General features: G+C 41.9%; 1 protein-coding gene across 1 annotated transcript in view; it reads right to left on the bottom strand.

Moving 5' to 3' along the window:
- Window positions 1–21,113: 21,113 nt before the first annotated feature.
- The window catches only part of LOC121677790 (GTP-binding protein REM 2-like), a 12,971-nt gene continuing 10,156 nt past the window's right edge, over window positions 21,114–23,928 (bottom strand). The window contains exon 6 of the mRNA XM_042056785.1: window positions 21,114–21,805. Within this exon, the coding sequence (XP_041912719.1) occupies window positions 21,513–21,805 (293 nt within the window). The 3' untranslated portion in view covers window positions 21,114–21,512. The remainder of the gene's footprint in view (window positions 21,806–23,928) is intronic.

Raw genomic sequence — 23,928 nt, 5'->3', positions numbered from 1 at the left:
ATACACACACAACCATGCACATGCACATGCACACGCACGGGCACACACACACCACACACATACACATACATCCACACACACACACACCACACACACCACACACACACACACACACACACACACACTGCACACACACTGCACATACACACACACACACACACACACACACACACCACACACACACACACACACACACACACACACACATACACGCACGCACAAGCACACACATGCACACACAGAGAACAATGCTGCATTTAATTGCTGTAAAGTGAGCCATGAGAATAATAACTTTGAAACCTTTGAATTTAAGAGAATAGTGTATATTTTTAAAACCAACAGTGTTGCCAGTGTGTTAACAATAGCCCTTCACCATTGGAACAACAAAAAATAAAATATTTCTTTTATGATATGTGATATGTCTGTATTGATTGAACAATCATTCTTGCAGAAAGGGAAAACATCATTATTATTAAAAAAATAAATCATCAAAATATAATTAATCTTGTCAAGGTGGACTCTGGAGTACAGGGGTGGTCATGTACCACACACACACACACACACACACACACACACACACACACACACACACACACACACACACACAAAATGGAGGTAGTAGTGGGAAGAGGCTTTGCGGAACTCAATCCACAATGACCATAACAGGGGAAACATGCGTGTGAGGTGTGAACACTTCTCTGTGAATACTGTGTTTCTGTTTTAAGAGAGAATGATCCATCCACAAAAAATAATTTGTCCTATCATATTGCCTCGACAGTACACAAAGCCCATCCGTGGTTTGGTGGGGCTGGCAACACGAGAGAGCGAGAGAGAGAGAGAGAAAGAGAGATCGCTCTCTTCCTACTCTGTTGATCAGAGAGCCGTGTGGTTAGAAGGGTTTGTGAGCCTCATACTGCTTGTTTCGAATATGTGACGCTTTCATGTAAATTGAAAAAAAAAAAGACGGCTCTCGCCCTGCTAAATGGAAATGTTCAAATGTTTATCTAACAAACTAAAACAAGGAAGGGGCACTCATAAGTATTTCATATGGCCAAAAACAATAATATAATTTGTAATTAAATATAACAGCTGACATAAATAACATGAATTGCTCAAAAATAATACATAAAAACTGTCATTTTAAAATTATAAAATGACTAAGATGACTAACAGCGATGGATTAAGGGCCCTGAAGCCCAAGACTCTGCGTGAAGTCGCAGTTATGTTATTCACCTCTATATCTGAATGGGGCCCCTCAGTCAAATAACACAGGTTACGCTATGTGTGATAATCCTGCTTTACAGCAAGATGCCTTCATTCTGTTGATGGTTATGTCATATCCGTCTTAATCTCAATCTCTCCGTTTCTTTCCACAAAACTCGCCAGAAGTCATCATTTAAGGGGTTATTTTTCACCAGTGTCCTCCGGGACAGCATGCCCCCGAACCCCCCTAGCTCACCTGAGTAACAAACTTTCTCAGGCATACAGGGGAGCCCGTTTCACATCTGTGCTCATGTACCCAATGACTCATAATCCGTCTACACTAACACAGAAAATACATCACAAAGTGGTCTTCATGACACCTTGTTAATAGTTGATAGATGTATGTGTTGTCTGGGCCCCCTGTTGTGGTTTATTCCATTTAGGTGATTTTGGTTTTCATGAGTCATAAGTGCATGAGTCATAATTACTGTAAGTTCACCCATATCGGTTCATTTACAAACTCAGATGAAGTACTAATCGGAGTAATAAACCTTTTAAGCATTCGCTCTGAAGCAAAGTCTTTACAGCGGAGCAGGTCCAGCAGCTACATAGAACACACAGCTTGGTAGTGTGACTTCTCACAGTTAGAATCACATCAGTCCTTAGCTGTTTGAAAGAGAAGAAGTTTGTCAAATTCTCTTTGTAGTGTGTCCTATGCTCTCTTACCCTGTTAGTAAGAAACTGTAAGAAAGGTTTTCACCTCAGAGTCTGCCTATGATCTCAAGGAAGCACACTTCAGAGGAGAGTTCAAACAATGCATAATGTGGACATGATATTTATAGTGTTATGAAACTGAAACAGCATGCCACGGCACCATACTTCCCTCTTTTGAGATTATTTAAAGGGTGCAAACTGAAGAACTTAAGCTAATAATTTGCCCATAGTGATGTCTTGTTGACAACCACTTCTCCAATCCTCTCTGTCATAATCACATGTGATCTCACTGTGCATGGTAGTGTTGCAGAGAAATGTGTTTATGAAACACATTAGAAATGTGTAATACATTGACTTTATTTTATCCACCAAACTTATTTGCTTTATACAAACACACACACACACACACACACACACGCACACACGCACACACACACAGACACACACACACACAGATATATATACAAGTATACTGTAGGTATTGGTGCATGAGTTTCCTTTTCTTTTCAATCATTCAAATTGTTTTATGAACAGATTTACCTTATTACAGAAAAGTAAAAAACTATGTGTGATAACCATGCTTAGGTGCTCTAAGCGATGCCACACGTTTTTTAGGCTAAAACATTTTATGTCACTTACTGCAAACATCTAACCAACCGCTAGCTGTCTGTGTCCTGAATACACTGTAAAAAACCGCAATCTCTGTGGACAGCAGGCTCCAATAACAGCAACAAAAACAACCTGGGCAAACCTAGCCCATAAAAACATAACAAACTGTTCCAGCAAATCACAGACGAGATGCGCGTTTAGGAGAGTTTTAATTGCACTGGAGCAGCACGGGAGGGAGGGGGAGGAAGTAGCGAGCTAGCTCTCTGTTTTGTTTGAAAGTCAACAGAACAGAGTGCTTAGAGCACCTTTAACTGAAATGCTTACATTTTATGGTATTATACAGTCTTTTTATTTTCATTGTTTCTACTGTTTTTAAAAAAGGAGTTAAGCAGCATAAACACAGATGCCAGTCCAAAGTAGTTCCCACAGAATAAGGTTCAGTGATTGGAGTGTAACCACTAGACCGTGAAGCAAGTCTGAGAACCACAAGTGTTATGTTGTACTAGAATTATGCACTATAGACTGTAAACTGTAACCACAGGTGAGTGTAACAGTGGTGTACATTTGCAAGCAAGGGTAGGAAGTAGGTCACATCAAACCAGCTTAGAAGCAGCAGTTTGTCTTCCAATTCCAATTAGAGTCTGAGAAAGTACACCAGGGCTACTCTGTGTAAATGACAACATTTCTATGACCTCGCCTCATTGCTTGATTAATTGATTGATTGATGCTCCAAGATCAGGCAAACTGACCATAACCTTGTAGGCCAAATGCATCTCTTTCCCTGTAAGCAAATAGGTATTTCTAAGTAGCTTCATGAAACCTTGAGACTTGCTCCATAATTTAAGTGAAAATTGCAAATGAACCTTCTGCCAATATCCCTGGTAAGAGCGGCTGTAGCTTAGTTAATGGCTTTAATACCTGGGATTTCCCCCATCATGTTGATTGTTTTTTCCACTCGACATCAGTCATTCTCAATAAAATTTCCAGCCAGTGAATCAGGACATCGTAGATAATAACATGACATCTTATAAGCATTGCATCATGTAAAAGTTACATTCATCAATGCATCAATACATAAATGCACTCAGCAATATTCGTGCAGGCTACGACTACATTTATTTTCCACAGCCACCCTATAAGTTCAGATCCAGGTATCACAGACCCTATTCAAAAGTGCATGTTTGTCCTGTACAACTCAATACATTCTCAGCCATGTTACATACTACTTGGTATGTCTAATCATTTCAGTAGCAGCCCCCCCCCCCCCAAAAAAAAAACAAAACAAATGAATAAACATTGTAGAAAAGGTCAGTGTCTCTAGATGACATTTGGCAATTGTTTGCCGATAATTGCAGCATGTGAATTGGCACATAGAAGCATCAGCATGACTCCCTTTCTCTGATTACCACCAGTGACTTGTCTCTGATGTGTTTCTGCACTCTTGTTTCAGTGTTTGCCACAAACATCTGCTGTTGCTTTCAGATCGGTGTATGTACACACACAAACACACACACACACACACACACACACACACACACACACACACACAGTTCACACACACACACACACACAAAGTTTCTTCAACTTTCAGATGACTCGGAATCCCCTCAAGCAGTACAGAGATGAGTGCTGTGTACGTGCTGTCAATCACACTGAAACCTCAGGTGATTCAGCCCGCTTGTCCTGCACAATTGATTGTACCGCTGCTTACAGGGGACTGATTAGATCTTCCATGTAACTGCTTGGACTTCCCCAGTGCCTGAAACCTTAAAACCTCACCCAAATCAGACAGTAGAGGATCGTACCCGCATCATCTACTGCTGGGTGTACTATACTGTTTATAATAACTAATTATTACATATTTCTATACTTATATTAACAAAAGAAAAGAATGTTAAAAATCCAGCTGAACTGAATATGTAGGCCTAGTACTCTTTCGTATTCATAATCACACACACACACAAACATCATTTGACAGTATCCAAGGCAACAATACGCAACAGCAGCAAATGGATTTTCATGAAACCACACATGTTGGGCCAAAACAAGATTTCAGGTAAAACATTTTTATTTTCATTTAATTTCTACAAACAGTAACAAACACCAACATTTAACTGAGAATTTGCCTTGAGAACTTGAAAAGTCAGATTAATTTGCTGTGTAGTGTCTTTAGCTCTTAGTACTAAGGAAACATATAAATTGAGGTCACAAAATCAAGGCAAAAAATCTTTAAAATCTTACAGATGCAATACAAGTACTAGTACGCTGGCTCAACTTACCCTGGTGGCTCATCTTACCCCACAACCACCATTTTGAAAGAACAAGCAAGCTAAGGTAACCTTCATGATTTTGTTTAGCCACATCATATCTTAAAAGGGCACCAATTGAGGTGTAATGCATCTGAATGTTGTTCTATTCACATTTTCTCTAAATCTCCCTGACTCTGGACATGAATGGAATCCACTTGGAGAGCAAAAAAAACATATTTTTACACATATATTTTTTACCACATTTGGCATGTCTAAAGAATGATTCCCTCTTCCTTAAAATGCTGTCACATTATACAATTTTTTACGGCTTCCTAGAAAAAAGGGGTGTCTCCTCTTATCCCTATGCTCAATTTCCCATTCTCCCCTACATGCAATCGCAATTTGTTGTTCATCCCATTGTTCAGACTGAGCCTCAGGTCAGTACCTAGTTCTCCCAGCAGGGGGCACTGATGGCTTACTTACACACAGCCTCTCTGCCTGTTGTGCCTTCATCACGAGGCTGCCGGCTTAGGGAGGAGAGGGAGAGTGAGTCAGACTCTGAGCCAATTTCATGGCACCATTTCTGAGTTTTAAATGGCAGCTTTTCCCTCTTCTCTCTCTCTCTCTTGCGTGTATGCACTTCCCTTGTTTCCATTACGACAAACATTTTGCTACAAGCGTTCTCAGATCTACACCATGATTACTTGTTCAATATATGTCGATTCTGTGTCTTTGCTCTCTTGTGTCTCTCTCTCATGTGTGGGTGTGTGTGGGAGGACGTGGACGGAGGAGAGAGACAGAGAGAGAGAGAGAGAGAGAGAGAGATGGATGAGAAGAGCCAGAGAGGTGGAAAAGAATAATGTGGTGGTGTGCATGTATATGTGTGTGTGTGTGTGTGTGTGTGTATGTGTCTGAGTGTGTGTGTGTGTGTGTGTGTGTGTGCGCATATTCATTTCTGACCATGAACTCAAGGCTTTATTTTTGAAACCGTGCTGCTTGCCAGTGAAATGAAGACAGAAATGGCTCCCCTCTCTCTCTCCCTGTCTCCCACACCTTTCTCCTTGCCCTGGTGTCACACTGAAACAGTCATTTCCAACATAACAAAGTGAAAGAATTGATATGACACAAAGACTCAAGGTCTCCATGACTACAGTCACCAGGCAACAATCAGTCTATATATGTCCTGTCGTTACCAAGGATGTTGTATGTATGTATAAAGACACAAAAACGAAAGGTTACTTAACGTAACCCTGGTTCTTTAATAATAGAGTGAAGTGTTTCACTATGGGAATCGCTTGGGCGTGCCCATCTTTGGGAAGCTCCAATGACATTACGTCTGTCATAGACAGACAGGTCGACTGGGCTCCGTCCCAGCCCTACTAGTCAACCTCCCTGAGCCCCTATTAATGCAAGGAGGGACGTGGTGGTGAAACACCTCACTCTGTTATCAAAGAACCAGGGTTACGTTAAGTAACCTTTCGTTCTTTTTCTAACTTCATTCGGTGTTTCACTATGGGAGACATAGCCAACTCCCGTATCGCACTGTCTCTCCGACAGCGCCCTCAAGTTCTAAGCCAGAAAACCCTTAAGGTGAACCTGAGGCCCCAGGTCCCAACACTACATGAGCCAGTAAGGGACCTGATACATCTAGCCTGTAGAACCGAACAAACGTGTTCCCCGATACCCAGCTGGCGGAGTCGCAGAGCTCTTGCACTGATGACGTAGCAATGCCTCTAGTGGAGTGCACTTTCAAACGCATAAGCAACAACCCTTAATGACTTACGTTGAGTTGCACTCACCCCCATCATCATGAAGTGCTTCGAGAGGCTGGTCCTGGCCCATCTCAAGACCTGCTTACCACCCTCACTGGACCCCTTCCAATTCACCTACCATTCAGGTAGAAAAGGCTCTGGCACTCTGTATCGTCTTAATGACTGTCTGAGGTAAGCCTGCTGCATCTAGATTCCACCTCGCACGGGCCAGGCCCAGAGAGCCACCCTCTCTGGAGAGGGATGGTAAATTTCCCCTCTCGTCTGTGATAATAGGTCTCTCCGGAGGCCTGCCAGGAGCTGCACTATTTCTGCCACCCAGTGTTTGGATGGACAATGTGGGGCAATCAGAATCAGTGACAGGCCCTGTTCCCTCACTCTGGCTAATGTGGGGGAGATTAGACTCAGAGGTGGGAAGGCGTAGAGTAGAACGTTTGGCCACAGGTGGGCTAACACATCCACACCCAGCGTAGCAATTACGTCCGCCAGGAAAAAAATACAGAGGACGCTGCGTTTTCCTGCGAGGCGAAACAATCTACGGCTGCCTGCCTGTATCTCTGCCATATCTTGGCCACTACTTGTGGGTGAAGTTTCCAATCTGCATATCGGGGGTTTCCCTGTGACAGCAGGTCTGCACCCCGTTCAGAATTCCTGGCACGTGTGTCGTACAGACTGACAGGAACGAGTCGCACCCCAGCCTAACTGGGAGGCATCTGTTGTAATAGTCAATCGAGAGGACAACCCCCCTTGTAGGACCCCTGCTCTCAGCACTAGGGGATCTCTCCAGTAAGAGAGGGCCATTAGTCACGCCACTGACACTCTGACTGTCCAGTTGAGGTGGCAACGAGAACACAGGTGTAGCGACGAGACCCATCTTTGAAAACCCCTCATCATGAGCAAACCCCATCTCACTACTGAGATAGCTGAGGCCATCAGGCCTAGCATGCTCAGGTAAAGTCTGAATGTGACCACTCGCTGGGAGAGAAAGCGGTTTAGACATTGTGTGAATGACTCTATCCTCATGTCTGAGAGCCTGGCTCGATATGAGAGAGAGTCTATGTGTAGGCCCAGGTAATGCATTGTGCGGGCTCCATCTGGCTCTATTCTAAATTGATCTTGAACCCCAAATTCCTCAAATGATCTAATACTATTCTGGAATCTATGAGGGCCTGGTCCCTCGAGTGAGAACAAAGAAGAAAATCGTCTAAATAAGAGAGAATTCTGATCCCCTTTATTGTCAGAGGTGCTAGCGCTGCCTCTACACATTTGCTGAAAACCAAAGCAGACTGTTTTGAATTCGTAGGCTTCGAAATTTCCTGCGTGCTGGGAACATGTCGATATGGTAGAATACGTATGCTGCGTCTATCGCCACAAACTAGGGCTGTAGTACTCGAGTCCGGACTCGAGACCGTTTTTCTTTGGTCTCGGACTTGTCTCGGACAATGAACTTGTCTCGCTAGTATTTGGACTTGGTCTTGTCTCGGTCTCGGCCACTGGTCTTGCCAAATATGGCTTTTGGTCTCGACCGAGTCCAGGTGTCTTTAGGGCCATCAAAATTAACGTGTTACAGTTTTTCTCGATTGCTTTTACCTGCTTAAGTAAACTAGAACCCACTTGGTCTTCATGACTACTTTCTTTGCACAGCAGAAGTAATCTCTTGCGAATGTGTTCACACATTTTCATTGGGTTCACACATTTGTCACACCCTTTTGCAAAACAGTTAACACAGGTGTCATTCAAAAGCCCCAAACTCTATTGGTTTTCCCATGCTAAACAAAAGGAAAACATCTTTTCACAGGTGGTATAGATTCCTTGCATAAGTCTGAATCTCTGATACACCTCTGAAACTCCTTTGCACAATTCTTCAATCAGCAATCATTCATTCTACATAAGAGATGTCTGTTCTGTGTTGCTATTTGCAAGTATGGATCTAATGCACATTTAGACAAAGTACTGTATTGCCTATTTGGTGGAGAAAACAGTACAAAGGGTGTTTACTGTAGGTCTATTTCAATGAAAGTTGTAGTTCAATGAAATTGACAGTATCTTACTAGGTGTTTGCTGTATGTCTTACAATGACAGTTACATCTTGGGAGGAATGAATAAATTATTTTTTTATTCAGCACATTTTGTCTTTTCACAGTTTTTTTCTGATACCAGAAAAATGAGAAAGAACAGACATAGCAGAAATGCTCATTTTGAGAACTAGATTTTGCATTTTGTTGTCCAGTGTGTAATGATTGATTAAAGAGTGTTTTTGAATTGGGAACAAGTTGTAGTGTTTGAAGGCAAGATTTGCTTTTGCTGCATGGTTTAAGTGTTTTGAGAGAGTAACAGCCTTTTGCAAGCAAAATGTGTCATTTTGTCTAGAGTGCTTTTGTTCAGACACGGGTGTTAACTGTTTTGAGAATGTGATTTCAGAGTTGACACAGGTATTAAAACGATCGAGAAAAACTGTAATCGCCGCGATTCATTTTGAAATACATAATGCGTTACAAAATATTAGTATAAAATAATAGTGTTTACCTTTGTGGGGGGCTGATGTCACGTAACGGAAGCCGCAAAACCTAAAACCGCAAGCCTGAGAGTTTTTTTACTGTCTGTGGAGTTAGCTGAAGATGAAGAGGAACCAACATTTAGCCAATAAATAGTACTAGCTTTACTGCAAACTGCTTTTCACTCTTGTTAGATAACGTTTACAAGGTCAAAATGCACCAACAGCAACAGTTACATAAAGATGATACTTTTCGGGTCCTCTCCATTTAGATCCAACTTGAACGTATGCTAGGCTACTCCATTTAATTGAGAGCGCGTCTGAGCGCATACGAGAGGGAGAGAAAACGATTGGCAGGCTCCAGCTGGCTTGTCGTTGTTGATGATAATTGATATCTCCTTTTTAATATAAGAAACTTATAAAAGGAAGGCAACAAAGACGAGGTTAGAGGAGATTGCGGATTTATTCGATTTCCACTAGTGACCAGTTATAAACTGTGAGAGCCAGGGCACTTTGACATGTAGGCTGCACTCACTGTGATTTGAAAAATTGACAAAAATATGAAGAGTTGTCTTTGCCTTTGTGTAATGGAACTGGTGAGTCTTGAAGTCTTCAATAATTTGTTTACATGAAGCACATATTATGCCAATTGAAACACATTCCACTCAGCTAGATAGGTGACTGGCTCAGGCTCATCATTCACTTTTAATTGCAAACAGAAAATGTCTAACTAGCATCATGTCATTACATGCTTCTATTTCCAAAGAAATGAAAGCTGTTACCAACTTAATATCATGCTTATCATTGTTAATATTGTACAATACATGTGGTACAAACAATATTAGAGCTTGTGGACTAGCTATAGGCTATATTTCAATGGAACTGGTAAAAAAAAGATCATTATGAGAACGTGGCCACAATGGGCTTAAAGTGACAGTGCACCATTTACAAATGAGTTAAACAGCATCAAATGTGTAGTATTTCTTAAGAAATGATTACTTGTCTTTAAAACACAATTGCTGTGTCAGTATTATCATTTAAATAATATAAAAGTGTTTTACTTTTACCTTTGTTACTCATTAATTTTGTGATTTATGTTGTATTTACAGTTTTTCTTGATCGTTTTGATACCTGTGTCAACTCTGACATCACATTCTCAAAACAGTTAACACCTGTGTCTGAACAAAAGCACTCTGGACAAAATGACACATTTGCTTGCAAAAGGCTGTTACTCTCTCAAAACACTTAAAGGGAAACTTGGCAGGATTTCCCCCTCTGCTGGAGAAATTGTGCATTATGCTATTTCAAACCGGGGAAAAGGGTAACGATAAAGCACATGGATTTGTTTACAAGCTAGCAAAACGGTTAGCATAAGTTCGGTAGACAATGTGGATGTTGCAAGGTAAGAAACACGATTTAAAACAAGTTTCTTGTTTCTCACTTCTCTTTCCGGGACGGTAGTCTCAATGTTGCAAGGTTGGTTTTCCGTCTGGGGACGCTAGGGGCAGCGGGAAAAGTCACCATTTTCACCGGAACAGGTCATTTAACCATCCAAATGATTTCTAAACGGGTTTATTACGTTGAAATAGTTGCCAAGTTCCCCTTTAAAACATGCAGCAAAAGCAAATCTTGCCTTCAAACACTACAACTTGTTGCCAATTCAAAAACACTCTTTACATGTAATCAATCATTACACACTGGGCAACAAAATGCAAAATCTAGTTCTCAAAATTAGCATTTTTGCTATGTCTGTTTCATTACTTTCTCGTTTTTTCTGGTATCAGAAAAAAACTCTGAAAAGACAAAATGTACTGAATAAAAAAACAAATTATTCATTCCTCCCAAGATGTAACTGTCATTGACATGTAAGACATACAGCAAACACCTAGCAAGATGCTCTAAATTTCATTGAACTACAACTTTCATCGAAAGACATACAGTAAAGACCTTTTGTACTGTTTTCTCCACCAAATAGACAATACAGTACTTTGTCTAAATGTGCATTAGATCCATACTTGCAAATAGCAACACAGAACAGACATCTCTTATGTAGAATGAATGATTGCTGATTGAAGAATTGTGCAAAGGAGTTTCACACAGGTGTATTAGAAATTCAGACTTATGCAAGGAATCTATACCACCTGTGAAAAGATGTTTTCCTTTTGTTTAGCATGGGGAAACCAATAGAGTTTGGGGCTTTTGAATGACACCTGTGTTAACTGTTTTGCAAAAGGGTGTGAGAAATGTGTGAACCCAATGAAAATGTGTGAACACATTCGCAAGAGATGACTTCTGCTGTCCAAAGAAAGTAGTCATGAAGACCAAGTGCGTTCTAGTTTACTGAAGCAGGTGAAAGCAATCGAGAAAAACTGTAATAATAATAACCCAAAATGATTGTCTTGATACTTTCATGCTTTTGCAAGACTTTTTTTCCTATCCTGGACTCGGTCTTGACTCGGACTCGAACTTTTTTGGACTCGGCCTTGTCTTGGACTCGAATCTCTTTGGACTCGGTCTTGACTTGGTCTCGACTAGTCCTGGTCTTGGACTTGTCTTGGACTCAACAAAGGTGGTCTTGACTACAGCCCTGCCACAAACCAATCGTTTGGGCGGATTGATTGACATAGGACTAGCATTTTGAATTAATATTTTCGAAGGCACTGATTCAACATACGTAGATCTAAGATCGGACGTAGTGACATACTTCCTTTTTTTGGAATGCTGAAATAGCGAGAATAATAACCTTTGTGTACTTTGCCCCAAATTCCCCTCTTTCTGAACCAGGGGCAGAAAAAGAGTGGGGTTCCCCAACATTACCCGAACTGGGGGGCCCTCTGAACAGGCAGCAGTGGGGCTCTGTGTTTCCCCCAGCTTTCTCCTTTTTGTGGAGGGAGGAGGGGGGAGGTGGCCCGCTTCTTGTTGTGGATTCCGGGGTGGGGCAGGCGGTTCTTAGCCGCCATTGCTGCAAAGGAGGGTTTGTTCCATTGCCCGGGGTAGGCCTGCTTTGGGCGCTGCGGCGCCTGTTGGCCAGCTGGGGCAGTGCATTGCGCTCTGGGTGGCCCCTGCTATGGCCTCACGGCAGCCACGTTGAAGCTTTGCTGCACCATCAAAGTGGGACGTGGAGTAGGCTTATGGGGTAAGCAGAGGCTGAATGCCTCGTCTTCCTGCTTCCTGAGCGTGCTGGCCTCCCTCATCTTCTCTAGGGCTGGGCTGGACAAGTTTAGCCATAGTGCTCTTTTCCCTGCCACAGCCAGGCCCGTCGCACGACCACAGCCCTGCACCGTGTGAGGAACGTAGGAGCAGGTTGTTGACCACACAGATCTGCTCCCATAGATCTGGATTTAGTGTGTCCAAGTCTAGCTGGCATCCCATCTCCTCTAAAATTTCCGGCTGATATGCAGACAGTAGGTACTGCTCTCAGGGAACAGACAGACTGCACTGCATACTTGTAGATGCGGTCATAGATGGAGGCTGTTAGACGATCCATCTTGGATGAGAGGGAGATGGTTGTGGACGCAGTGATCACACGGCTGAAAGTGATAAGCTACTGAAGGCTCCACAGGTGGGGGTCCTGTTAGCCCTAGATCACCCATCCCATGAATCTCCAACCTAGAGTGGCCTCTGGTGGGAAGTTTGCATTTGAAGGGGCTGGACCAGAAACAAGTCACTTCTTTCATGCACACTGGAACCGCGGGTAAGAGCTGCCTCGCCAGGGCTTGGGCCATTGGAAGTCTCTTCCCATCATATAAATCCCTTTCCATACCCTCGTTGTCCACGGCCGCTGGCCAGGGGATGGACAACTTAGTTGCAGCCCTTCTGCAGACCTCATGCAGATTTGCATCCGCTCGGCCCGCTGAGTCAGGCCGCGCTGGAGGACCTCTGATGGTATGAGGAGAAGAGGGGATCTTCATCCTCCTCCTCATACATATCTCCGATATTCAGGATGTCGGAGCTGGCATCGCCCTCAGTTTCCTCCTCCTCCGGTTCTCTGTCCCTCTGGTGGGGGAGACCTTCGAACAGGGGGGCAGCTCTGGGGACTCCTCCATGATGACAGCTCGTCGAAGCTCGGTGCTGATGGGTGCTGGTGGTGGCTTCTGCTGTCGCTCCAGACAGGCAAGGGTCTCGGGCATTGGCCACCGCCACTTTCATTCTCCTCTCTCTAACCTTCTGTGGCATTGTCGTGCAATGTACGCATGATTGTGGGTCTACTAGCGCCTCTTGGCCGTGTTTGGTTCCCATGCAGACGATACACAGCGGGTGAGGGTCTCTGCCTGACACAGTGGCTCCACACGATGCGGGGCACGGCCGGGATGTAGTCTTAGCATACGGGTTCCTTCTCTTTGGCGGTGGGAGTATCCGAAGACATCTTTGCTGAGAGGGAGGGACGAGAAAACATTGTTACCGACTTGAAACTTAGGCTCGCCGTGACACGTTAGCTCTAAAGTTCAGGCAGTTAGCAATATTAGTCGTGAGCTAGCTCTCGACCGGCTAGCGTGGTTAGCTAGCTAGTATCAATCAGCTTAATAACGGGGAGCTCGCCACAACCCGTCAGCTTTCTGTTATCGAGTGACCAGATGCCAAGCAAACTAATGCTAAGCAGCTGGAGGCAAGACGAGAGGCTTCGGCGACTGAATGCTGTGTGAAGCCTGCCCAAGAATTTTAGGACCACAGATAGCTTGCCTTGACGCGTAAGCTAGCCTAGTCAATGTGGCTGATTGAACAACCAGTGGCTATACTGCAAACCCCGCAAGTAAATGTTGGGAAAGAGGCATACACCAAAGGTGTAGTCTGTGCAAATGAATGCTAGAACTAGCACCAGGAAACGTCAGTAAGAGTTAGCCTGGTAAAGCTTGCATTGACGCGTACACTCTTGCAATCGACTGAATTAACAGTAGACTAAAAAACTTCTTGACCAAGTCCAGCACTATTCGGATTTGGATGATAACTGTATTTGTGTTCAGCGACAGGTTCCTTGACAGTCCGTCTGTGAACGGTTTAGCAAGCACAGCCTTACCTATAGCACTGGAGGAGCTTCTAGATCTTCATGGGAAGAAAGCGTGAATACCCGCAGGGAGGTCGACAAATATTTGGGCTTGTGCCGGATCCCAGTCAACCTGTCTGTCCATGACAGACGTAATGTGTTTGGGGCTTCCCAAAGATGGTCACGCCCAAGCGATTCCCAACACCGAACGAAGTTAGAAAAAGAACACAAACACAAACACAGACACACACACACACACACACACACACACACACGCATACAAATACTTGCCTTGTTACGGTTTCATTGTCAGTCGATGTATCTATGTGGCTAGCAAATTGGTAAAGCTATCTAGGAATACTGAGCAATCACATAAATCAGGAACACTGCTTAGTAAGAATGGTAAGATTGTCCTAGTCTATCATGTCCCACCGCAATGTAGTCTACCATAGCTGTCAACCCTCCCATTTTTTCCGGGTTTCTCACGTATTTTAACTTTTTTCCCGCAGTCTTCCTGTTTTAATATTTTCCCGTAAAATACCCTGTATTTTAACAATCTCATAACATCGGACTTGTCAGTCTCTGTAGGCTATGTTGTCCTGTTGCTACCCCTTTGCCCTTCCAGCGAAACAGATGTTTTCAAAGCATCGTTTTGCTTGCGAGAAGGCGACAGTGAGACTAGATAGATAGATAGATAGATAGATAGATAGATACCTTATTGATCCCCAGGGGAAATTCAAGGTCTCAGCAGCATACATACAAGACAAACACATTCTTTAACATCAGAAGAGTAATTAAAGTATATAATATAAAAACACAACTAAGCAGTAAGGACAGTAGAAGATAAAGAATATGCTAAATATACTAAAATACAAATTATACTAACACTTAATACAATATATAAAAATATACTAAAATACAAATAACAAAATGACAAATTATACTTAATCTAACACTTAATCTAAATCAATTCTAAAAACAGTATCCACATAGTGGTGATTAATAAATCAGAGGCGCTTGCAATGACTGAGGCAGGGACTGAGCCTGTGATTCTCTGTGCATAGTAAGGTATGGTAAGGTGCTCTAAGGTGCTCTGTGTGAATGAATGAGTGTCATGGTGGTAGTGCAATGATGATAGGGGTCATGGTGATAGTGCAAATGAGTAAGTCAATTTAAGTAAGCAAATGAGTAAGTCAATTTAAGACTATTTAAGATGACGGCGTGGTTGTTGTGAGAGCACGATTCAGTGGCACCTGCATAGTGTACGGCCGCACGCACTGTCTGTGTGTATCGGCCTACCAGGCTACTCAGCTACGAATAGAGAAAGAATTCCCCGTTTGTATATTCACTCCAAGTTGGCCTACCATAACTTCCCAACTCTGCACTGTAGCCCATAAACTGCATGACAGGCTATTTATATTTTTCTTTAAAATAACCAAATGCATTTGTTCAACTTTATGAAGAAGAATTACGCACTAGGCTACTTGGAACGTACACATTTTGTTTGCGCAGGAGAGAGAATGACAGCGCACAGGGGCATCGATTACAGAACTTTAGCCTTGTTAGGGCTGTATAAAGTTGACCAAATTAATATAGGCTGTTGTTAGGAGTAAATAAAGTAGGCTATTTTGTTGTATTGTTTAGCTGACCAATGCACAACCTTGCAATTGCGAAACGGACTAATACTGCAACGTTGGGGGGCGAATGTTGACATTTTCCCGTATTCTGCGTGAGAAACCCGGGAAATCTCCCTTATTTTCAAAGCTCAATGTTGACAGCTATGTAGTCTATACGGTGCTGGATACAGTGCTGTCTGAATGTGACAGTTACAATTCATTTACAGTTTTTCTTGATCACTTTAATGCTTGCGTCAACTCTGTGTTGTGTTTAGAGTTTTGTAAATTAAAGGGAAACTTGGCAGGATTAGCTATATTTCCCCCTCTGCTGGAGAAGTTGTGCATTATGCTATTTCAAACTGTGGAAAAAGGTAACGATAAAGCACATGGATTAGTTTACAAGCTACTAAAACAGTTAGCATAAGTACGGCAGAACAATGTGGATGTTACAAGGTAAGAAACACGACTTAAAACAAGCTTCTTGTTTCTCACTTCTCTTACCGGGACGGTATTCCCAAAGTTGCAAGGTTGGTTTTACGCCTGGGCACGCTAGGGGGAGCTGGGAAAATCACCAGATTTTCACCGGAACAGGCCATTTAACCAGAGACTTTCTAATGAGGAGAAACAGCACTCAAAAATCCTCCATAGAAATGCATGGGGTTAGTTTGTCTACACATCCCACCCCTTCCTCGGCAAAACGTCGACATGTGAATACGTTGAGCCAATCATGTGGTGTGATGTGAATACATTGAGCCAATCATATGGTGTGTTGTGAAGACATCGTGCCAATCATGTGTTGTGAACTCGCCGCTGGAGCAAGATTGGTGTCATGAAGCCTTTCTGCTGAATAGGATGCCCGATGAGTGTCCAAAAAGCATTGAAATATGGCCGCCGAGTGGAGGGACTTGCCTAAAAGGACTTTGATTTACAGTTTTTTTCAACTGCTTACACACTAAATCTTTGCTTGTCACACAATTTTCTAAACATGTCCTCAAAACATCATAACCCGACACCAAATCTGCAAAACCATACACTAATTCTCAGTGTTTGACTCAGTTTTCAATTGACTAAAACACATTTTGCAAAACACCACACACAATTTTCTACCTAACACACAAAAATCTAATAGGAAGTAACTTGATTTCGTTCTTCAAACACAACCCATCAAAATGCCACACTAAATCACCAGTGCTTCACTCTTTCTCTTCACATGTGCAAACACTCTTTACTTTACTGAACACCATCCAATCATTGCCTTAGTATAGGTCTATAAAGAGATATACTCTCTATATAGGTATAGACCCTTTCAATCTGCTCCTAGAGGATTTCCGGTTGAAATATTCAGAACCAATGCAGATACTTTGAAAATTACAGTAATCGGACTTACAGTAATGTTCTACAAAAAGTTGACTTGATGTAAAATTTGTCTTTTTACTCTATTTTTGTTTGTCCCCATGTTACAGTACCATTAGCTCAATACATTTTTCTGTGCCTCCAGAAATGCCTTAGGAACGCTTACTGTGGAATTGTTTGTTTCTGCAGTTACAGTTTTTTACAATTGTTTACACACGTTTTCAAAACTCTGTGTCTATTTTTCAAAACTCCACACACAAAACCCACAACTGCTCACACAAAATGCAAAATGCCCCAAATCTCCAGCAAAATGACACACAACATTCAAAATGTCAAAAACACATGTTTAAAGCAAACATTCGCTTCACATTACAAACACTTTTGTCATAATATGACATTTTGGATACATCATGTACACACTGTTGCTCAAAACCTAAAGCTCTTCTGTCTTAGGCTTTCTATATGTATTTCCATACAAGAGTGAAAGTTACGGTATCAACAAAGAGAAGTTGAAATACACAGTAAAAATGCAAGCAATATTGAAACCAAAAATAGTGATTTTTCCCAAATAATTTGCTGTTGTGAATACAGTATTTTACAGCAAACAAGAAAAAAAGCAAAGAAGAATACACTGACCACCAGATGTGGATGGAGTTTTGAAAACACTGATTTTGTTTTTTTCTAAAGACAAGTGTGTGTGTGTGTGGGGGGGGGGTCGTGTACAGTATGTATTCATAGGCCTATAGACCCTTTCAACTGCAGAAACAAACAATTCTACAGTAAGCGTTCCATTTTCTGGAGGCACAAATAAATGTATTGAGCTAATGGTACTGTAACATGGTGACAAACAAAAATAGAGTAAAAAGACAAATTTTAATACAGTTTTTTTCAACTGCTTACACACTAAATCTTTGCTTGTCACACAATTTTCTAAACATGTCCTCCAAACATCATAACCCGACACCAAATCTGCAAAACCATACACTAATTCTCAGTGTTTGACTCAGTTTTCAATTGACAAATTTTAATAAAGTCAACTTTTTGTAGAACATTACTGTAAGATAAAGTCCGATTACTGTATTTTCTCTATTTTCAAAGTATCTGCGTTGGTTCTGAATATTTCAACCGGAAATCCTCTAGGAGCAGATTGAAAGGGTCTATACCTATATAGAGAGTATATCTATTCATAGACCTATACTAAGGCAATGATTGGATGGTGTTCAGTAAAGTAAAGAGTGTTTGCACATGTGAAGAGAAAGAGTGAAGCACTGGTGATTTAGTGTGCCATTTTGATGGGTTGTGTTTGAAGAACGAAATCAAGTTACTTCCTGTTAGAATTTTGTGTGTTAGGTAGAAAATTGTGTGTTGTGTTTTGCAAAATGTGTTTTAGTCAATTGAAAACTGAGTCAAACACTGAGAATTAGTGTATGGTTTTGCAGATTTGGTGTCGGGTTATGATGTTTGGAGGACATGTTTAGAAAATTGTGTGACAAGCAAAGATTTAGTGTGTAAGCAGTTGAAAAAAAACTGTAAAAGGGTCTATAGGCCTATGAATACATACTGTACACGACCCCCCCCCCCCCCCACACACACACACACACACTTCGCACACACTTGTCTTTAGAAAAAAACTAAATCAGTGTTTTCAAAACTCCATGTACATCTGGTGGTCACTGTATTCTTCTTTGCTTTTTTTCTTGTTTGCTGTAAAATACTGTATTCACAACAGCAAATTATTTGGGAAAAATCACTATTTTTGGTTTCAATATTGCTTGCATTTTTACTGTGTATTTCAACTTCTCTTTGTTGATACCGTAACTTTCACTCTTGTATGGAAATACATATAGAAAGCCTAAGACAGAAGAGCTTTAGGTTTTGAGCAACAGTGTGTACATGATGTATCCAAAATGTCATATTATGACAAAAGTGTTTGTAATGTGAGGCGAATGTTTGCTTTAAACATGTGTTTTTGACATTTTGAATGTTGTGTGTCATTTTGCTGGAGATTTGGGGCATTTTGCATTTTGTGTGAGCAGTTGTGGGTTTTGTGTGTGTAGTTTTGAAAAAGAGACACAGAGTTTTGAAAACGTGTGTAAACAATTGTAACAAACTGTAACCATCCAAATGATTTCTAAACAGGTTTATTACTGTAAGTTAAAACTGAAGCTGAAACTGAACTGAAGTTGACAAGTTGCCCTTTAAAGCAACACCAAAGAACTTTTCCTCTGTCCCACGCACGCTATTTGTTTATCCAGCACCGGCTTAGTAACAATGTCCACAGACAAGGTAGAGAAAGTTGCATGATTTTATAAGTATGATGTATTGCGACATCAGATTCAAGAGTCAAATTTGTAGTTTCTTATGTCTCAATCCATTGAACTACAGATCCGCTACCCGATCTGGCAAACTTACATAGTGCGGTTATAGCCGATAGAGGGCCGCGAAGCAAATGCAGAAGTGCCGTTCACCCTGTTACGAGTTGATGAACCACTAAAACGATTTTGGAAACATTATTTTAAGGTACAAAAAACTCTTTGGTGTTGCTTTAATGTGTACTGTTTTGCAAAAAGTGTGATGCTGATAATGCGCTTATAGTTGTGCAAATCTGGGCTGATATTTTGGTCCTTGAGTGTAGGGTTTCGCTAACCGTGGGATACTTTTGGTTTTACAGTTTTTCTCGATTGCTTTTACCTGCCTAAGTAAACTAGAACCCACTTGGTCTTCATGACTACTTTCTTTGCACAGCAGAAGTCATCTCTTGCGAATGTGTTCACATATTTTCATTGGGTTCACACATTTCTCACACCCTTTTGCAAAACAGTTAACACAGGTGTCATTCAAAAGCCCCAAACTCTATTGGTTTTCCCATGCTAAACAAAAGGAAAACATCTTTTCACAGGTGGTATAGATTCCTTGCATAAGTCTGAATTTCTAATACACCTGTGTGAAACTCCTTTGCACAATTCTTCAATCAGCAATCATTCATTCTACATAAGAGATGTCTGTTCTGTGTTGCTATTTGCAAGTATGGATCTAATGCACATTTAGACAAAGTACTGTATTGTCTATTTGGTGGAGAAAACAGTACAACAGGTGTTGACTGTAGGTCTATTTCGATGAAAAATGACAAGTTGTAGTTCAATGAAATTTGCTGTATCTTGCTAGGTATTTACTCTATGTCTTACATGTCAATGGCAGTTACATCTTGGGAGGAATTAATAAATTATTTTTTTATTCAGTACATTTTGTCTTTTCAAAGTTTTTTTCTGATACCAGAAAAATGAGAAAGTAATGGAACAGACATAGCAAAAATGCTCATTTTGAGAACTAGATTTTGCATTTTGTTCTCCAGTGTGTAATTATTGATTAAAGAGTGTTTTTGAATTGGCAACAAGTTGTAGTGTTTGAAGGCAAGATTTGCTTTTGCTGCATGTTTTAAGTGTTTTGAGAGAGTAACAGCCTTTTGCAAGCAAAATGTGTCATTTTGTCTAGAGTGCTTTTGTTCAGACACGAGTTTTAACTGTTTTGAGAGCGTGATTTCAGAGTTGACACAGGTATCAAAATGATCGAGAAAAACTGTAGTGTTAAAGCAATTGTAAAAAAACTGTAGCTGTGAATACATGTTTTCCATTTGTTTCACAGAGTTAATCCAATGGAGTATGGAGTCTTCTATAACAACTGTGTTAAATGATTTGAAAAAGGATCTGAAACATGAGTTAAACCAATGAAAATGTGTTAAATCATTTGCAAGAGGTGGCTTCTGTTCTGCTTAGAAGGTGAAGATCAAGATCAAGTGGATCCAAGTTTCATTAAGTGCATCAAAGCAATCGAGAAAAACTGTGTATGATTTTTGTTTTTTCTGATGGTCTGCTTCTGAGGAAAGCTGAGCTGAGCTACACATGCACCGGCATTGGGCTTGAAACACAACATGAGGGAAACGAGATTCAGGAGAAATGGTGCGGACACGATAAAAGAAAATGTTCTGATGTAGATCCAAAGCAGAAATCCTCGGCCTCCACAATCCTTGCATTGACTACTTATTTTGCTCATGAAATATAGCAGAAATCATAATCATGTTAACAAGGTTAAAAACATACTAATCCATGTTGTGTTTTTTTACTGCAGTTTATTTGTACGGTAACACTTTCATGGGGTAATTGGCTGAACATGACAAATAGTAGCTCGACACAGGTCACACCATGATATGTATATACAAATGTAGAGTTAGGGCATAGGTTATGTGCTGTACTGTGAAGTATCTATAAATCTATAGCTAGTTTGAGGTTTCTCTCTCCTTGTTCTAAATTATATCAGATCAGCACACATCATCCAATGTCTCTTAATGCATTGAAATACATCTCATCTACATATTATGTGATTATTTTGCTGCTGATAGCTACACCTCTTCATCCTCTCTCATTTTCATTCCCCTCTTTCTCCCTCTTCCCTCTTCCATTAATTTATTATATCTGTTCATTTTCCCTTTCTTCCTCCCTCTGCTCCATTCATCACAGGGCTACCAGGTCATGGCATGACCGAGACTTCTGCCGGAAGAACTTGCCCCCTTCTCTCTCCCTCTCGCGGGGGGTAGCGCGGCACCAGGTTGGCTAGGAAGCGTTTGGCGCGGGTGGTGAGGCTCTCGCGCCGGCCCCCCGCGCCACCGCCCCCGTCGTCCCCACCGCAGGCCCCCCCGGGCCCCAGGCCCTCGCCCCGCGCCGCCCGCACTGCTGCCTCCAGAAGCTCCGCTGTATTGTGCTCTAGTGTGGTGGAGAGCTCCAGGTAGAGGCTACCGAACAGGGCCGCACTGGAGCGTGCCTCTGGGAGAGGGAGAGAGAGGGAGTGAGAGAGAGAGAGAGAGGAGGGAGAGAGAGGGAGAGAGTGAGAGAGAGGGAGAGGAGGGAGAGAGAGAGAGAGAGGGAGGAGGGAGAGAGAGGGAGAGAGTGAGAGAGAGGGAGAGGGAGGGAGAGAGTGAGAGAGAGAGGAGGGAATGTGTGTTAAGGCCTTTGTACACCAAATACACAATTTTGCATGCATTCAGAAACCTCTCTCACTGACAATATACGGATGGAAATAACACAGCAAAACCAAACCTGCTACGAAAACTTGAGTTGGTGTGTGCAAGTGTGATTGAAACAACTTGAGGTCTTACTCAGTTGGTGATCGTGCAACAATTTGGTCAAAAAAATACCGCCTCTGTGTGGCAATGGTCTTTCGAGACAGAGAGAGAGAGAGAGGGAGAGAGAAAGAAAGAAAGAAAGAAAGAAGAGAATAAGAGACCATACAACACAGGGAGAAACCGAGGACAATGGGAGTGTACTGTATGAACGAAGGATGGCTGTGAGGAAAAGAGATTATACAGTATGACACTTTTCATGTGGTGAGTTCTTATTAGTGATGATTAGATTAGATTTAACTGATTAGATTTACATTTGGTCATTTGGCTGATGTCTTAATCTAAAGCGAATTCCAACAATGGTACAGTGCCACTAGGATATTGTTAGTGCAGCAATAAGTACTACTCACATACTATAAAATAAAAGCTCAAGCAAAGTCGGGGGAGGGAGACGAGGGATATACAGGACAGGGAAGATAGTAGTAAGCGCTTTCAGATATAACCTCCGGAGTATATGCGGAGGTTTGTCAAACGGAGGTTCTACCCTTCGGATGATTCAGATATGATGCTAACCTGCGGACCTTATACTGACCGTGTGAACGACATACACGCACATTACAGAATATCCGTGTGGTTGTCAAGTGAGGGGTGGGGGCTTGTAGAGTTCACAAGAGGCGAGATATGACGCAGAATATATGCGGCCGCTGTCACAGCTGCTGTTTGTTTACAAAGTGTATGCATTATGTAGGCAGACCCGGCGGCAGACACAAATTCACGGACGGGCATTACACCTTTCCGGGGGGGGCATGGGAACTTAAATTGATCACGGTAGTTTAAGCTTACACTTGACAAAACATTGTCATATGAAAATGTAGATGCAATTGTTGTAAAATGGTGCAGCTCCCCGTGCGCAGGGATGGAGAGAGAGAAAGCGAGAGGGGGTGTGTGTTAGAACTGAGATGCGTGTGGAAAAAGTAGACGTGCTATTGAGACTGGAGCTAGTCATATTCAAAATAATGCAAAAATAAATCCGCAGATAAAACCAAAATCCTCGTTCATTTGCTAACCACTTTCAGATAGAGTGTTAGCGAGTTAGCCCCGAAGTTACGGATAACTTCGGCCCTGGAGTGGTAAAGCTCCCTGTTCTCCGACTAGGTCAGAAGAAAAAACAGTAAAGGTTAACGCTATCAAACAAACCCAGAAACTACTAGGCCTACTTCTACTAACTACGATATGAAATATAGCCTACCTGCGAACCGATAAGCCATATTTGTCATCGGATGACAGGGGTTAGTGCAGAAGTGAAGTAGACTGCGCCATGTAACCTCTCCATTTAGGTGATGGGCTTACCTAATGTTCCTGATTGATTAGCTACGGAATATTACAGATTTTACAAGTTTTATTTGCTACTTAAACATTGACAAACGTATAATATAGGCCTACATTTAATACGTGTTCAAAATCAATCTATGGGATTGGGGTTGGTTGGTGCAGCCAAGCTCGTCCAGGGCGGGCACAGATGACTTCCAGGACGGGCCTGGCCCCCCAAAGCTCCCCCATGACGCCGGGACTGTATGTAGGCTAAAGAAGAAAAATCTATTGTGCGTAGGCTAATACTTGAAGTAGTCACGTAAGTGCGCACTTGAAATTGACCTACATGTGTGCTTCGAATAAACACATTTATCTGTTTTCAACGTTATGTAGCAGAATTACTTGGCTATGGAACCCCAAATCTGGTTTGCGTTGGAGAGCATGCACAAACTTTATGGTAGCCTACCAGCCAATTCAGTAGGCTAACTTAAGACTTCAAGGCCATCATATACAACG

This window comes from Alosa sapidissima, chromosome 12 (genome assembly GCF_018492685.1).
Source record: "Alosa sapidissima isolate fAloSap1 chromosome 12, fAloSap1.pri, whole genome shotgun sequence".
Classification (NCBI taxonomy): domain Eukaryota; kingdom Metazoa; phylum Chordata; class Actinopteri; order Clupeiformes; family Clupeidae; genus Alosa; species Alosa sapidissima.
This window is presented reverse-complemented; position numbering and strand designations above follow the sequence as displayed.